Raw genomic sequence first — 18,440 nt, 5'->3', positions numbered from 1 at the left:
CTCCAAATTCTCTCTTCTGGAACCAATTTCTAGAGGTCCTTGACTCAGTCCTCAGAAAAATCCTTCCGATGGACGATTAGAAGTGTTTATGACAAATTCTTCTGGAATAAGTCATAATCGATGGAAAGGAGGTAATACACAAATGAAACGCTCAAAAAACTTGTACAACTCTTATCCCATGATTTGTAGTGAGGTCACTTCTCACTCCTTTATCTAACTCTAGGTAATCTCATCCTTGAATATATCTTGAGAGATGCAAGGATGATGATTATAGGAGTCTCAAGATTAATTTTATTGTTTTAGTCGTTTTCTTGTTAATCAATCTGATTTTTGCAATCCTGCTATCATGACTCGGGATCTAATTAAAAGTGATTACTGAACGATATTAATAAATACTGTGTTATCTCTTTTTGGATTTTTCTTAATCCATCTTTCTCTTGTGTACGGTGCGTGTACGTCCATGTCCCTCTTTTGCAAGTTCATAGGGTTTCCTTGATGAGAAGTGTCTTCTCCTTACTTAAAATACACACACACACACACACACACACACACACATATATATATATATCCTATATTGTATTAATCCATCCCTAACAAGAATTATATTGGGAACTCTGCAAAATCTCAAGAGATTGTGCATCTTGATATGGAGGAAGACACTCAAGGACGTGATTCGATTCAAGAGCTGGTTCTAAAGAAGATGCTTGCAAGGAAGAAACACAATTCCTAGATTGGTGAATCTGTCAAGGATTTGATTCGTTTTCATGACGATTCAAAGGTCGAGTTTGCAAATCTTCAACTGCAAATATACCAACTCTTAGATGGTCAGGCCAGAATCCTTGCAAACCAAAATATTCTGATACGGAATCAGAAAAAGCTCATCATGGAATGTGTCAAATCTAGACAACTTGCTCGGATTGTTGATCGGAAAGTTTGTGTTCTAACTCACGAACATGGTGTGTCTACGGTCAAGAGAATAAAGGAAATTAATGATACCTTCTATGATGGATTCATTGAAAGGTATGAGGTTCTCAAAGAACTTAAATTATATCTAAGAATCTTCTTATGAGAATTTATTTCTTGTGTTTTTAGAAGGATTACTAGGGTTTGGAATAGCCATAATTGTGCGTACACATAGCTATTTCCAACTTTTTCATCTTCAATGTTTTTAGATTTATTTATTTAAATTCTAAGTTTTTGGAAGATTATTTTTGCAATTTTAACTTTATGATTTTATATATTGTAAATTATTATGGGATATGTTGTTTACGTCCGTGAACCTGTGACTGTCCCACACTTGTTCAAAAGTTATTTATATTATGTAGGAATGAAAGTACTGATAAAAGATGGAATGAACTTTTGACAGACAAAAGTTAAAGCCTTTTATGTCATAATGCAAATTTGATGGAAGAAAGGATGCACTTTTGTTTATAAGGATTAAGTCTATTATATGTCACTGTGCAAATACTGATGAAAAATAGAATGAATCCTTGTTATTCCGCAGTATTGGTCTATCTTCGATCCACATTTTTGTGCATATACTGTGTTGCTCCGTAAGTTCTCTTATGTCGAGCATGGCCAATTGAATTGATCATTTTTGTGGTTGATTCAATTGAGATTTTTGGATTCAAATCCATGTTTTCATGTGATTTGGTTATATCCAAAGAAATCCTTCTTTTCTTGTAAAAGCAAGGTCGCCTTTGTTGTTCTTTCGGAAATGACATTTTATGGAGGAGAGTTCTTTTTGAACTTGTGCTTTATTTCCAAATCTTTGTGGGGAGTGCGGATGTGGAATATTATAGGGGTTATCTTGTATATTTATAAACTCCTTGATGAATGCATTTAGCTTCGGCTTTATGATTCCATCTAAATAAGTTGGTAGGTTATTCTCTTTTGGTCATGAAGTATCTCTATGAAAATTTCATGAGGATCCCACTAGTTTTCGTACCTTTGCCAACTTATATTGACAAAAAGGGGGAGAATTAATGTGTAGTTTCATACTACAAATACATATGGTTTACGGATCATTATGTAGGGGGTGGTTTTCATGTCGAGATGAAGTATTGACTAAGAGGGAGTGATACATATCACCATAGTATTGTTGTCAAAGTTGTGGTACAATTGAAATTTGATGCTGTGTAATAATCCTATGACACTGTATAACAATGATCGAGAGCATTTATCATTGTTATCTCTAGGGATCTTCAACAACTATGATGCTGAGTTGAACACGTTTAGAATCATGGAGTACTTGTAAGTGACGAAGATTTCGATTCGTGTTGAAGATGACAAGGAGATCAAGTATTTAGATTAGAAGCTACAAAGTTTTATTTATTTTGTAATCCATATGTATAGAAATTTTTGTCACTAAAATTGACAAAAGGGGATATTGTTAGAGCACTGCTCGGTCGAACTCGCATGCGTTGCTATCTCAAGCATGTTTGTCAATGTTAGTGATCAAAACTACAAGTCTTGATTTCTAGCCTATTTATAGATGTCTCGGTCTAGTACATAGATTATGTAGTTGAGCTTAGACTTCACGGCGTTCATCATTTGAAGACGAAGAACTAATAAGGGGATCTTGTGGAACTTCATCGACAAAAGGTATGTGGAGACTGAAACTCATCTATCACTTGGAAAGTCTATTTATACTCTATCTCCTATATTGAGACATAAGTCGTATTACGATATAGTTTTCTATATAGACATTTGAGATTTCGAGATGAGTTTATCTCGCTTACATATTTCTCGAAATATCTGTTGTCAAGCTTTCGCTTCGACCAAGTTCATATTATATCATGTGAAAATTTCCGAGTAACATCTTACATCGTTTGTGTGATACAATCATTTGGAGTAGACTTGGAATGTTTCGTTATGATTATTTCAATATCTTGAAAATTGCTTTGATGCTAATAATGTGTGAAAACGGCTATTGTCATCTTCTAAGAAAGTTTCAATGATTGAAATAAAGAGTTTAGAATCATGTAACCATGTTTGGATATAAACATAGTGTGTTATCACATTTGTGTATAAGTCCAAAACCGGGAACCTGAAGTATGCATACCCGTACGGTACTGGCGGTTGTTGGATGTCTGGGAAAGTATGTGTACCCGTACGCATACCGGAGGAAGTCTCACGTCCATGAATTTCTGCTGGATTTTGGAATGTAAATTGGTATGCGCACCCGTACGCGTAATGGCGTAACCAAACTCGGCCCGCTACTTAAGTATGCGTACCCGTTTGCATACTTGAGATGGTTACTTTCTAAAATCAGTTGTGTACATGAACTTAAACATTTATAAATTAAGGAATGCAACTTTGCAAACCGTGGCTATAATGTTCATGAATTGATTAGAGTGAATCAAACCGATTTTGCTTCAATTGTGTTCTTGCATACTTCTATGAGAATATAGCAATTGAACGGCTCTTTAACTAGTTTCATTTGAGTCATTTGAACTAGTTATGGTTAAGATGAATAAGGTTGATATGAGAGTAATCATATGGCTAACTTCGGTTAACTATTTGTGAGCCAACATGGTGTACACGTTTGGGTACGATTACATAAACCTAAATGAGGGTAAATTTCATTTGTGTGTAGAAATATAAGTTCGATCTAACGGTTGAAAGATATTAGCTTGTTTGAATCAGGTTTTTCATCTAACGGTGAATATTGAATGCTTTGTTACCAAGTAACTTGGATTGCAAATCCTGATTTGAATACTATAGAAAGGAGAACTCTAGCAACTGGGAAACCTAATCCCCACACCTCCTGTGTGTTACTAGTTGCATCAACTAGAGTCGATTCTCCTTTAACCTTAGGCTTCTATCGAGACCCTACGGTGAACGACTTCAAAGACTTCATTGAGATTGTGAAGCCAGACCCAACTATTTTCTTTGTAGTTGCGTGTTCTGATCTTGATCGATTCTACCGTTTAAGTACTATCTTCTCTAAGATTTGCTCGAGATTTAATCTCCGATAGGCAAGATAAAAAGTAATCACAAACACCTTGGTCTCGTCGTTTGTGATACCATAATATCTAGTTTCGCAATCATACGATTTAAATTATTGTGAGGTGATTGATAATACTAGGTTGTTCTTCGGGAATATAAGTTCGGGTTATCAATTGGTTCCTGTTCACCTTGATTTATCAAAAGACGAAACAAAAACTCTTGGGTATTCTGTGGGAGACAGACTTATTCAATCTATAGACTTTTCTGTGTGAGACAGATTTGTTTATCAAGTCTTCGACTTTGGGTCGTAGCAACTCTTGGTTGTGGGCGGATCAACTAAGGGAATCAAGTGCGTTGTATCCTGCTGGGATCAGAGACGTAAGGAACGCAACTGTACCTTGAATGAGTGTGAGATTGATTAGGGTTCAACTACAGTCCAGTCCGAAGTTCATTGGTAGTAGGCTAGTATCTGTAGCGGCTTAATACAGTGTGGTGTTGGAAGTTGGACTAGGTCCCGGGGTTTTTCTTCGTTTGCGGTTTTCCTCGTTAACAAAATTCTGGTGTCTGTGTTATTTCTTTTCCGCATTATATTTTGTTATATAATTTAAATATCACAGGTTATGTGTTAATATCAATCAATTAGATAATCCAACCTTGGGTTGTTGATTTAAATTGATTGGCACTTGAACATTAGTCTTTGGTACAGTTCAAGTGACTCCTCTTATATTCAATCGGGCTCACAGATTTCTATTTGTTGATTGCAGATTGAATTAAGAGTTAGAGATATAAACTCTTTGATATAATTTTCTCTAGATTGAGTTTGACTGTCTAATTGATTCTCTAGAAAGTATATTGGAGTAAGTCCTCTCAGTTTGCCAAACGAATTGCTGGGTCTAATTGTTAGACCCCCGCATTTTCATATGCAATGCAAATTTCTCACCCACACCCTTCTGAAAATCTTCATTTCTGGCAGTTGACCCTCAATGGCTCTGTGAGGTACCCACTACTTCTCAAGATGGAGAAGGTGATTATTGTTATCGCCAGTGATTGCTAATGGACCTGTCTTCGGGTGTGTTCGTTCAACCCCCAATGGCTCTTTTGGGTCACACGGAGGAGGAAACTCTTCTGGCGCATAAATCATGTGGTGATTCTCATAAGCAGTTGTGTTGCGCTTAAGTTTCTTAGCCAATGAGGTATGAATTCCTTAATAAAAACACGTCCAAATGCAGGTCCAATAGCAATCCCCGTTCAGGCCATTGCGTAACAATCACCTTATCCTTCTTCAGAAGTAGTGCATACCCCACAGAGCTGTCATTGAAGATTGGTCCTGTAAATATGTGTTAAAAAACAAACCTTGCAGTTCTCATCAGGAGCACATTGGTCAGCAATCATAACATCAATTGGTAAGTGAAGAGCCACTTTCTTGACCCTATCCTTCTCGATAAGTAACTTCGCAGCGTCAAGTGTGTCTTCCTCAACAGGGATGATCCAACAGGTATGCCATTTGGCACTGTTAAATGTGGAGATCATTCTTCCACCTAAAATGAGGATATCCACTTTCCCCAACAAATACTCAATAGAAGCAAATAGCCACTTGGGATTCCGCACAGCTCCAACAAAAAATCAAGTTCCTAAACATAAGATCACAGACATCCCAGACCTTCAATTTTTGTCTTGCCAGAATTACTGCCTTGCTCAAGAACTTTGCTGCAGCAACCACTGCTGCTTCCAGACCCGGAATATTAATCAGCCTGCAAACCCAAGAAAACACAAAACATAAACACCTAGAACTACCAACACCCTAAAAGTGCAAAACACCAGTCACTAAACGAAAGTTAAGAGATTATTACTTGAGTGCTAAGCGGAACTGAACAGGCTCTTGACAAGCATAGGATGTGGTACCGTAGACAAATTGTTAACATCTTTGCTTTCCGTTAAAGTTGTTGAATCACAATATTGGTTTGATCTCTTCCAAGTTATTAAAAATTTGCTTAAAAACAGAACTCTACTTGAACGGATCCGGGAATGACTATATATATGCTACTACTAACTATTGATCGGGTGGTATTCAATTGTTTAGGTTTTTGTTATCGAATTGAGTTTCATCAAAAAATGCTTTTAAGGTTCTGAACAATTTAGTTAAGAACAGTCCAAATAACCTCATATCGATGTGTCACATAATAGATATCCTCAAAGTAAAAAAACAATTGCATTTAAACATAATGAAAGAGAATTTCAATTTTATTTATGAGTGCTGTCAAAAACACCTTGATACATTGAGGTTAAGCTTTAAATTGTAGCAAATACAAAAAACCCTCAACCCTCAAAAAGATTTACTAAATGTACTTTAACCCGATAACCAGTTAGTCATATATTTATGGCATTGTTTTGTAAAATTTATGATTATGGATAATCATAAATTGATAAATGATTTTAATATAATCATTTTAAAAATAAATTTTCCCAAAATATTTTTTTCAAATAATAGATGATCTTAAATGATGATTTCAAAAAGGAGAGGAAAAAACAATGATTGAGGACTTTTTTTTAGTCATGTGTTGTCTTTTTGTCTCTCTCTTCATAGTTTAGACAAAATAAGAAGAAAAAAAAACAATTTGAGTTTATTAGAAAAAATAACTGATTATAATAAATTTTGAAAACAACTTTTTTCTGGTTATGGAAATAATGAATTTTTTTCAATTATGATTAAAATAATGAATTATTATAATGGTTAGCAAACACATATAAAATCCATTATAACTTGCATAATGGATTATGGACTTATAATCCATTAAAATAATGGTTACCAAACAGTACCTATATACTCCATCTACTACTCTTAAATTCCGAGACTTAGTTACCATTAATAAGCTCATCAAGCTTCTACTCCATTACCATCCTCTGAGCTTCCGCTGCAGTATCCCCATCATCATCACCATCATCATCATAAGTCCACTCACATTTAATGTCAACATCAATCATCAAACTATCTTTTTTCAGAAATCCATTTCCAGCAACATAGATTCTTCCGGTTCACGAATTTATCCCAACCCTTTCTTTCAGTGCTTTTGGCAGGAAAAGTGTGACTCATTTCTGCAAAGATTAAAGCTATGAACTCACAAGATAAAATATAGAATTATTTGTAATAATAAAAATTGATAAAGATGAAATTATTAATAATAAAAACTGACAATGACGAAATTAAACACAGACCTTGTTCCAATGTTTTTTGGTCTTCAAGTTCTCTGGTTATTGATATTTTGACCTCCATCTCGACAGTGTCATTTAACTCCAAGGGACGCAGATACAGAGAAAGATGGCCAAAAACTATCTTTTTCCCCTTTGGATACATAATTAGTTCCCTCAAAAGAAATCATCAAACATTTGATATAAGTAATTTAGGAATGCAATCGTGTTTTAGAAAAAATTAAAAAAAAAAAAACTTAGAAAAGAAAAAGAAAAGAAAGAAAAGTGAGAAAATTATCATATCTCGAATCACCCACATTGAAAATGGGAGAAACAATTTCATTAAATCCACACTTTCTGATCTGTTCAACTCTTGTGGAAGGATAATAGTCCCACATCGCTTGTTTCCACTTGATTAACTTAAATATAATATGGAAGGGTCACTCTACTCATAGCCAATTCGTTTTGAGTTGGATGCCCGTAGACTTTAACATGGTATCAGAGGTGTAGATCTGATTCTGGCCATTATTATTTTTACCGTGACTCATTATTATTACCATGACTGATTAGTCACTTGTGCACCCATAACCCGATTTTGGTCATTATATACGTGGTCCACGTGTTAAGCCGAATTACTGGTCTTCCACGTGAGGGGGCGTGTGGAAGGACAATAGTAGCATATTGCTTGTTTCCCCTTAATATGGAAGGGCCACTTCGCAGACTTTAACAACTCTTCAACACATTGGTCATTACGTACGTGGTCCACCTGTTAGGCCCAGTTACTTGCCTTACACGTGAGGGGGGGGGGGTGTGTAAGGAAAATAGTCTCAAATCGCTTGTTTCCCCTTAATATGGAAGGACCAATCCACAGACTTTAACAACTCTCCAACACAAATCCAGAGATGTTTTGATACAAAAAATTATTAATGGAGATTTAAATGGAGTATCATTATAAACAACATCACCTTTATCATTATAGACATTCATAGAATCGAAGTTTGTGAAGAACTTTCTTTTTTGTTTTGCTATTGGAGGAAGACTTTTTGAATCAATAACTTTTATGTGATCTCTAGTTTGGGATGTAGGGTTTTGTGCTTGGGGTGAAGGGTTTTGTGAATCGGAACCATCTACGAAGGGAATCATCTCCATCTCTCTCTCTGGGGTTTGACAAGATGTATTTGTGAGAAAAGATTGTCCTACTTAGAGGAGAAATCTAACAATGATAGCCAATAGGAAAACAACATTCTTGGTCATACGGATTGGTATTCTATTAAGATTAGGTGGGAACTCACTTTTTAAATTCAAAGTTTGAATTTCAAGTGCATTGGACGGGAATATCGAACACGGTGAAACCTAACAATTGTAGCCAATAGGAAAACATCTTGATGGGTCATACGGATTTATATTCCTATTTAGAATGGGCACGAATAATAGGTATTTGGCGAGAATGTTGAGCTTATTCCCAAAGTGAAACCTAACTATGATAGCCATTCGGAAAACATCATGATGTGTCATACGGATTGATGTTCCAAGAAAGAATGAAAATAAATGAATCGCTTCACCTAACAATGATAGCAAATAGGAAAACAACATTCTCGGTCATACGGATTGGTATTCTATTAAGATTAGGCGGGAACTCAGTTTTTAAATTCAAAGTTTGAATTTCAAGTGCATTGGGCGGGAATGTCGAACACTGTGAAACCTAACAATTATAGCCAATAGGAAAACAACTTGCTGGGTCATACGGATTTATATTCTTCTTTAGAATATGGGCGCGAATAATTGGTATTTAGCGGGAATATCGAGCTTATTCCCAAAGTGAAACCTAACTATGATAGCAAATAGGAAAACATCATGTTGTGTCATACAGATTGATATTCCAAGAAAGAACGAAAATAAATAAATCGCTACACCTAACAATGATAGCCAATAGGAAAACATCATTCTCGGTCATACAGATTGGTATTCTATTAAGATTGGGCAGGAACTCAGTTTTTAAGTTCAAAGTTTGAATTTCAAGTGCATTGAGCGGGAATATCGAATACGGTGAAACCTAACTATTGTACCCAATAAGAAAACAGATTGCTGGGTCACACGGATTTATATTCTTATTTAGAATGTGCGCGAATAATTGGTATTTGGCGGGAATTTTGAGCTTATTCCTAAAGTGAAACCTAACTACGATAGCAAATAGGAAAACATAATGTTGTGTCATACAGATTGATATTCCAAAAAAGAACGAAAATAAATGAACCGCTTCACCTAACAATGATAGCCAATAGGAAAACAGCATTCTCGGTCATACAGATTGGTATTCTATTAAGATTAGGCGGGAATTCACTTTTTAAATTCAAAGTTTGAATTTCAAGTGCATTGGGCGGGAATGTCGAACACGGTGAAACCTAACAATTTTAGCCAATAGGAAAACAACTTGCTGGGTCATACGAATTTATATTTCTATAAGAATGAGCGCGAATATTGGAATTTGGCGAGAATATCGAGCTTATTCCCAAAGTGAAACCTAACTATGATAGCAAATAAGAAAACATCATGTTGTGTCATTGGAATTGATATTCCAAGAAAGAACGAAAACAAATGAATTGCTTATCGCATTATGAAAGAAAGAATAGAAATAAACCAGTCAGGACTCGAACCCAGTCCGCACGTAATAACATGTAACCTGAAAACCATTGTACTAGCTAGTTTATTCCTCTAACAATAATTAAATATTTATGATTAATTACAAAAGGGGCATCCGGGCAGGACAGTTACCTACTTTTTATGGCTTTTATGGTTCAGGTGTTTTGTGCTTCCCTTATCTGGCTAGATTGGGGCATATGCCACTTAATTGGAGCATATGGATTTCTTCATCCATCCAATACAAAATGATAAGGGGTGTCTAAAATATTGTAAAATTACTAAGTTAACTCTTAAAGAAACCTTAATTATTCTAACACAAATACAAACACTAAATCATAATTTAATTAACAAATCCTAATCAATCAAAACTCATTTTATTGTTCAATTTCCATCAAAATTGAAACTAAATCCTAATCAATCACAAATAACAATTAAAATCTAATTTCTTTTTGTTAAATAATAAGAAAACCCAAAATCAGACAATTCAAGTGATTGAGTTAAAATGCCCTTTAAACCATTCCATCTAAGATATACTCAACAATGATTTACCACTAAATCTTTTAAAAAAATTCTGAAACCCCACCCAGAATAGGTTTATATGTTCATCATAGTAATCTGATTGTAATCTTAATCGGGTTTTAATGTGAACCTACATAACCCGATTTTGGGTTGATGTGATGAACATCAACTACAATCGGGTTACGTTAGTGAACACATCAACCGATTCTGACTTATTATTCGGATCATTTTGGACCTTATGTACTCCGATTGTGTAGTTGAAAATCTCTGTATACCAACAATCGGACTACATTATCGTCAGTATAAACCGAATCTGAAAAAGCTGCAGCAAACTACCTCCAGAATCGGACTTTATAAACATTTTATAAGTCCGATTGTGTTACAAATTTCATGAGTCCAAGTTACCCGAAAAAGAAAACCACTTTCATTCATTAAGCTTGGTTCAAGTTTGCAAAATACAATATAAGAAAGGGACAAAATATAAGCATCTGATAGATCAAGCTTTTAACATAAGAAAAATACTTCCAACAAATGGAGACCATCGAATTGATCCGGCTTGATCAATTCCTCTCATCGCCTCACGTTGGCATCGTATTTTTTTAGTCACTCCTTGGTGACCTCCATGACCTTGTTAAACTTATCTACCGGTGGTAATGGACAATCATCACGTACTCTAAGACAGATATAATGTATGTTGTTATGGTTGAATAAAACAATTCTCCGATCCTTAAGCGATTCATCCCAAATGGTGTATTTTGGTGTGTATGTATAACATGATCCCTTACCAAATAGATGAACAACGCAACTCCACGTTTCCGCCAAGAGATGACCACATAGAGGCATACGCATTCAATACTGACGGGTAATTGGTCCATTCCCCTTTGGCCCTTGTACTCTAGCAACCATTTTTTCAAAAATCACTTCTTTGTCTTGTCTTGTCTTGTTTTTTCTTCCTTCATCATCTATATGTAAAATTCATTGTCTTCTTGTAAGCGCAAGGCCATCTTCCTAAAGTATTGACATTGGGTTAGGTTCTCATTGTCCGCAAACTTATATGGCCTATTTGTTCTGACGCCACGTGATAACCACAATTCCCATCTACATCCACGTCGTCGGTGGATAACACATAGGGCTTAATGATTTCAGGAAGTTTATAGTAATACTCCTCGAATATGGTGTAACACGTTCGATGGGGTCTACCTCGTTCATCCCTAGGCGTGCTTCCATCACCAAGAGCGGCCCTTAGAGTCACCATAGAAACCTTTTGTCTTGCTTCTCCCTTCCATGCACGTAACCTTGATACTCGTGTTGTAATCGCTTTACTCTCTTGAGAAGGAACGATTAGATTGATTGGCGCTTGACTCTCTTGAGAAGGAGCGATTGGATCTTCATGTTACGAAGGAGCGATTGGATCTTCATGTTGCGAAGGAGCGACTGGATCTTCAATGTTGCGAAGGAGCGCTTGTCCCACTTTCTCTCTTCTTTGGTCGACCTCTTTTCCTTTTAGCCGGTGCCTCTTCATTCTCAATGTGTGAAGGAACGTTTGAAACATTTGTCTTCTCTTGTGCTCTACTTTCCCCGCTTTCTCCCTTCTTTGGTCGACCCCTTGTCCTCTTAGCCGCTGCCTCTTCGTTCTCAATGTGTAAAGGAACGTTTGAAGCATTTTTCTTGGCTTGTGCGCTACTTGTCCCGCTTTCCCCCATCTTCAGTCGACCCCTTTTCTTTGGAACCTTTGCATCTTCATATTTAGCATCTTCCTTCTCATGTCAACAAAGGATTCTTTTATGACTCAACAACGGGTGTTTTCCGGTACTCATTGCAACCTTAAACTCGTACCATTATTGTTTCCTATCCATGTTGGAAGGTGTTCTACCCGTCGACGGTAGCACCGTTGGTTCTCCTACCGGTACCATATGGGGGTTCGCGGCTAGTTTTAAGTCGTACAACAAAACTTTTCTTCCCAAGCCATCCTTTTTTGCGAATTTCTCGATGATTTCTCTTCCAATATCCGTGTCCACAAAGGATTCGAGTGGTTCTTCGGTTGGGGGTGGTTTGAAAGTAAGTTGCTTCCAAAACGGATCAATGATTTAAAAAGGAATTCCTCGTTGGTACTTGGCGATCATGTGACGACACGGAAATCCGAAGGCCGTCATCGTCATACATTTACATTCAATTCTTTTTCTCCCCGTCTCCTTTTCCACATAATATTTGTAATCCTTCATCATAAAAATGATTGCCCAGTGAGACACCCTGTAATTTAAATTTCTGATCAACCAATGGTGTTCCTTGTAGCTTGTGATGATTTTCATCCTACTCTCTTCCATTTGAGCGGTTATCTTGATGATATCGGCCTTGGTGTATTCATGGATGGCTTCTTATAATGTAACCACGATTTTTTGGCTCCCTCGGAGCAAGCTTTTCAAACGTCCATGAGATCCTTCCGTGATACTTGTCGCCTAATTCTTGTAATGCATGTGTTGGTACGTGTAAGCAAACACAAATTTTTCCTTGTACGGATCCAACAATTCCTTTAAGCAATAAACCACACATTTCTCGTAATCTTTCTTCCATAGCCCAATAAAACTCTCCAAGTAGGATTCGAACTCGACCACGGACATTGAGTGTACCATTAAATCCCAATGATGTTGAAAAGCCTTCCATAGTATCCCTTTCGCTTCATACTCCGATTTCCTTTTCTTCTTGTCCTCCTCTCTTTGTTCCAGAGTTAGTTTTTGAAGACGCTCATCTTCAGCCTTTTCACGAGTGGTACCTTTTTGTGGCTTTGGTTTTTGGATATGACCCCTACAATTACTTTTAATATTGCATTGTATGTGCCTTGTGCAAAGAAAATGCTTAGCATCCGGAAAAACCGCTCCAATGGTAGTCATTAGTGCTTGGTCCTTATCCGTTACTATGATCCTCGGAGTTTGATCGTCACGGTATATCTCCTTCAAGGTCTCTAGCATACAAGTAAAACTCACATCATTCTCCCGATCCATAAACCCTATGCTACCGTGAAGTTTGCTTGTCGGAAGTATGGCAAGCAATGTTTAACAACGGCATATTGTACTTGTTGGTCTTGTATGTACAATCTATTAACAAAACTTGATAGAAGCATTGTGCCAACTTGATCATCTCCGGATGCGCCAAGAAAATACGAGTCACTTTGCCTTCCAATACTTACTTCCTCATTGTGTATCCGTGTTGATCGTCTAACCATTGAGATTGTTCCATAACCGTTCTACCATCCCATGACCTCCTCCTAAAAGCTGCTCTTGCCGTGTATATTTGCCTCAAAGTGGACAAGTTATCCTTATCATCCTCCTTAATCTTCCTAAGGATATCACTTGGTTTACACGCTTTCATCGACCTTACCATTTCCCATTGATGTGGTTTCAACCCACAAACAGCCGCGTGTCCAACAAGAGATTCCGGATCATCATGATTATGACAACCATTCAACACTTTAGAGAGCTTGTATACCTTACTATCATCGGGTTTCTTGCGTGTATTAACTATAAGCTTAAACGGGCAATCATACTTCTTTGATTTAGTAATGTATTCCCTTGTCGTCTTCTTCACGTACAGTCTGTCCTTTGCCCAGTGACTTTCTTACTTTCCACCTATCTCACAAAAAAATTCTAAACGATCTTTACTTGAATGACGTCCCAAAGCTAACGCGCATTTGATCTTTATTCCCTTTTCTATAAACAATTGTTATGCATCGTTTCTATCTTTCCATTCCAAATCGGTGAAATAGTGGGCAGACATATCAGGACCCAGCAGAGATACGGCTTTGGGTTGATCTTCTTCAAACGCCACAACAATCTACAACAAATATCAAAAAGTTGATGATTCAAAATCGGTTTATATGTTACAGTCGAGTAAACCGATTATAGGTAATCGGATTATATGTGCAACTATAAAGACCGATTAAGGAGTTGTCGAAAAAAATTCAAAGTATACAATCGGTTCACCTCTCGTGTCATATAATCTGATTGTTGTTCACATTTCTCCTGGATCTTTTTTCTACAAAATCGGATTACATATGCACGAAAATAAACCGATTGTCAACTTTGTGTATTCTACGTGATTATTCAAGTGAAGAAATCGGATTATGTACATCACCAAAAAAAAACGATTCTCGTCACGTACCCATCGCGCCAAAAATTTACTACAATCGGTTTATTTGGTGATGAACAAATACCGATTCATGTACCCAATTTGAGGATTTTACTTAGAATCAGTTTATGGCATGATATCGAATAAACTGATTCTGGGTTAAAGTTTTGAAAATCTCTTCCTTATTCGGCAATTGGGACATGCAAATACATGTTTGTAGATCGTTACAACTCATACCTGTTTATTAGAAGCATTATCATTTTCTTCCTCCCGACGAAATTGTTCTTGTGCTTGAATAGTATCCTCAAGCATTCTTTGGTTCACTTTATCTTCTTCTTCATTCAACAAATTATCCAATTCGGTAGGATCGAAATCATGATAATCTGATGCACCCCCTTCTTCATCACTACTAGAGTCTTCATCATCACTATAAAGTTTCATTTTTGGTAAGAAAAATCACAAACCCTACTTTTTCCTTTTTTTCCCTCTACTTCTTTCCCTCCCAACCTTAAAAAAGAAAAATGATTTTCTACTCTAATCCAAACATTATAATCCTACTCAAACACTTATTAATTTAATAAATATTAACTTAATTAATCATCACTAATTTAATAAGGATATATTAGGTATTATTATGAATAGTGGATAAGGGATTTCTACAAATTACTTCCTAATGACCCTGTTTTGTCAATTTAGCCAGGTTTCGTTAGGGGAGGTATTCTGGTCTCCTCAACCAGCTAATGCTTCAGTTTTATTTCCTACCCTTAGCCTCGGGGAAGGTATTCTTGTCTTTTATAACCGTCTGCCTACCTCTCTGCAAAACAAATCCTTATTTTCCTTCTGATTTTGTGCTTCAAAATTTTGACCTCTTTCATTTTGTGGTTTGGTTCACGGTGAAACATGACTAATACAAGCAAGAAAATTCGAGACAACAAATCGAGTACATTGGTGATTCATTAAATTTATGAAAATCCTGAATGTGAAATTTGCAGGGATTTTTTCAACAGACCCATCCAACAAATATAAAATTACAAACAAGAAAGCTGAGACAACATTTGTAATGGGAACGCCAAATGGTTTTTGTATTAAATTGATTATGTTACATCATCAGCCTAAACTGCTACACGATTTGTAATATATATGTACACGGTAGACAGCAAGCTCAAAAACTTCCCTCGAAACGGAAGCAAAAGAAAGAACAAAATAAATAAACCAGTGTTAGTGAAACCTAGTGCTTTTTTTTTTAATCTTTCGAAACCTAGTGCTGATTGAAGGAGCTATGATATTTCGAGCTAGGCTGAAACTTGGACCCCCAAAAATAGTTCAGGGAAAAGCCAAGAGAGCACCTACTTAGACGGCTTGGTCAAGTGTTTTTCGTAATTCGTCAGTACTTCTCAGCTTATTGATACTGCAAAAGAATCCAATGAAAATGTAATGTTAAATACTGGACCATGGTTTTGTTCTTCTAGATGCAAACACCAAACGAAGTAAATATCCTCAATCAGCATTCAAGCAGCTACATAAATCATGCTATTATGTATCAAAGCTTACCGTAAAAGAGTATCACCACTAGAAGCCACCACCTCAGAAATCCATTCTGGAAGTAATTCTTTCAGAAGTGCCAACTGTTCTTCAGTTTCTCCTGAAATCCCAAGAACCTCAAGTTAGATCATACTCTTATTATTTTAGAAAAGATATTGATTATCATAATAGTCGTAGAATCAAGGGTCTTACTTCTATCAATTACATCAATGTGGTTTGCAGTTATTTTTTGTATAACTTCCTCTTTTGTGGCAACACTGCGCTTCATTGAGTTGAATATGAGATGGACCATGTCAAACATTTTCGGAAGCCTGGCAATCATCCTTTTCCTCAACTTTGCACGAGACAGGTCTGAGTCTTGCTCCTCCATTACCCTTTTCTCATTCTCCTTTATCTGAAAAAGAACAAACTCAGTTAACCATCCAGTGGGATTACAATGAAATACTGACTTCAGCACTCAAATGTTTAGGCTCTTCCTACTTAAATGCAAGATAAGGCTTAGAAAGATCTCAAAATGATTCTTAGCAAGGTAGAGTGTTGAATTACCAATTGCACAAGCTCCGTCCCAAGAAGATTATTTAGACCAGTCGAAGAACTCGCCTCCTCGTTTATCTTTTCCATGGGATTTGCCTTCTTCACGGGAGTATTAAACAACAACGACCTGTTCCTAGGTGGGCGTCGAAGCAACTTGCTTGGTGACTCAACTGAATCATCTTCTTGATGTATTTTACGTTCTCTCTTAGGTGTTGGGAGATCAGGTGTGACAGTCATCATCACCCTTGATGGAGTGGATATGACTTTAGCTGGAGTAATTTCAAAGACACCAACATCTTTTGAATAGCAATCTTCAATTTCCTTGGATTTGATTCCGACGGAAGCTGCCAAAGGGCTTGGAGGAGGTGTTTTTACTGAATTTGTTGAGTTGATAGTAATGGGTAGTTTAGAAGAATATCTAAGAGGAGATGGAATAGCTGAAAAAGGAGATTCCTCCTTTGAAATTTCACATAAGGCTGAGGTTTCTGGTGCTTTTGAGGTGGAAGGTTTCAAAGGAATAGATAATAGGTCTGTTTTTTCTGATTCTAGGATTGGAGCCTTTGCTGAAAATCGACTCTTGAAAGAACTAGGTAGGACAGAGGCCGCAACAAGATTGGCAGCTTCTCTAGTGTTATCTTCTTTTGTTGGATTAAATAGTCGAGGCAGTATTCCCTCTGGAACATCATCATCCTGATCAAAGAAACACTGGTCAGCGACACCCGTAAAACTGACCCCAAGTCTACAATAGTTAGAGATTGAGATCCTCATCTAATATGAAAGAAAGCAATCTGGAGATTGGGAAGAAAATAGATGCGAACAAGAAGAAATAGGAAAACAATCCTGAATATAAATAGGAAAACAGATACTAAATCTAGAGATACTTAGAATAGTTAAACTCTAGGAAAAGGAAATAGGTAACAGAACTTCTAAATTAAGGCAATAATAGTTGTAAGTAGCCAAAGAGAAAACGAATCCTAATAAGTCCTAAGCACATTAAAATGTGAATCTGAATTCTGAAGCCTAAATTGCAATTGGCAATTGACTGTACAAGGAAGGACATCATACACAATATAAAGCTGAAATCCATAAAGGCTAAAAGGGAGTACCTGAGGATGAGATTTCATAAAATCTTTAAGGCGGGATCGAAAGACCTTCTCCAGACTTGAAAACCCCTTCCCAGGTTCATAATTTTGGGGCAAAGAAATCAAAAAATCCGACTTCTTAAACTGAGTTAACTCGTCTTGTTGTATTGTAACCCTTTCTAATACAATCTCCTCTGGTAATAGATACTTGATTTGCGCTAAATTTGCAATAGTAAATCTCCTAAAAAGCATGAACCACTGGAAATCAGAAACAAAGAACACAGAAATGTAGATCTAAAGGAAATGAATGAAATAGGCAAATTGGAATTACCTTTTTGTTAGAGATTCAACGCTGCGTGAAACATTAGTGAATGTAGTCATTGTTCGTCTCATTCTAAGTAATCTGATTGACTTTTCCATACTCTTATAGAAATCAATCAACAATTCATACCTGATTGAAGATGAATCCAAAATTAGCAAGCATTACAAAATGAATTAACAATAATGTGAAATCAAACAAATCAAAGTCAAATCTTACTTTTCTGGGAGTGTGATTGGGTTCTTCTTTTTGGGTTTAGAGACAGGTGTGACTGGATTCATGGAGGACGATTCTTCTTCTTTTTTAGATTTACTTGCCATCATATACTCTTTCAGATCTTTTACAGATCGAATCTTCTTCTGTCTGAAGCTTTCAGAAATTGACGATGGCGCTGAGGCTTTTTTCATTTCTAAAAATTTAATTAGGGATCTGATATCAGTCGCAGGTACAGTAGAAAAATAAATGGAGGGAATAATGCCTAAACGATGAAGACAAGATTATATATATGACACAAAACTGGCGGGAAACAGTGTTAAGATGGGCGC

General features: G+C 36.5%; 1 protein-coding gene across 1 annotated transcript; it reads right to left on the bottom strand.

Annotated features, from left to right (window-relative positions):
- Positions 1-15,416: 15,416 nt before the first annotated feature.
- LOC113304864 (CDT1-like protein a, chloroplastic) lies at positions 15,417-18,349 on the bottom strand. Its single transcript, XM_026553999.1, has 7 exons — positions 18,115-18,349; positions 17,908-18,027; positions 17,601-17,817; positions 16,507-17,184; positions 16,153-16,354; positions 15,970-16,060; positions 15,417-15,826 (listed from the first exon to the last, which is right to left on the bottom strand). Exons 1-7 carry the CDS (start codon positions 18,300-18,302, stop codon positions 15,769-15,771), a joined length of 1,554 nt encoding a protein of 517 aa, XP_026409784.1. The 5' UTR covers positions 18,303-18,349; the 3' UTR covers positions 15,417-15,768.
- Between the last annotated feature and the right edge of the window lie 91 nt (positions 18,350-18,440).

The sequence above is a fragment of the Papaver somniferum genome, chromosome 8 (assembly GCF_003573695.1).
Source record: "Papaver somniferum cultivar HN1 chromosome 8, ASM357369v1, whole genome shotgun sequence".
In the NCBI taxonomy this organism is placed as follows: domain Eukaryota; kingdom Viridiplantae; phylum Streptophyta; class Magnoliopsida; order Ranunculales; family Papaveraceae; genus Papaver; species Papaver somniferum.
Note: the sequence above shows the minus strand (reverse complement) of the source record. Positions and strands in the feature narration are given on the sequence as shown.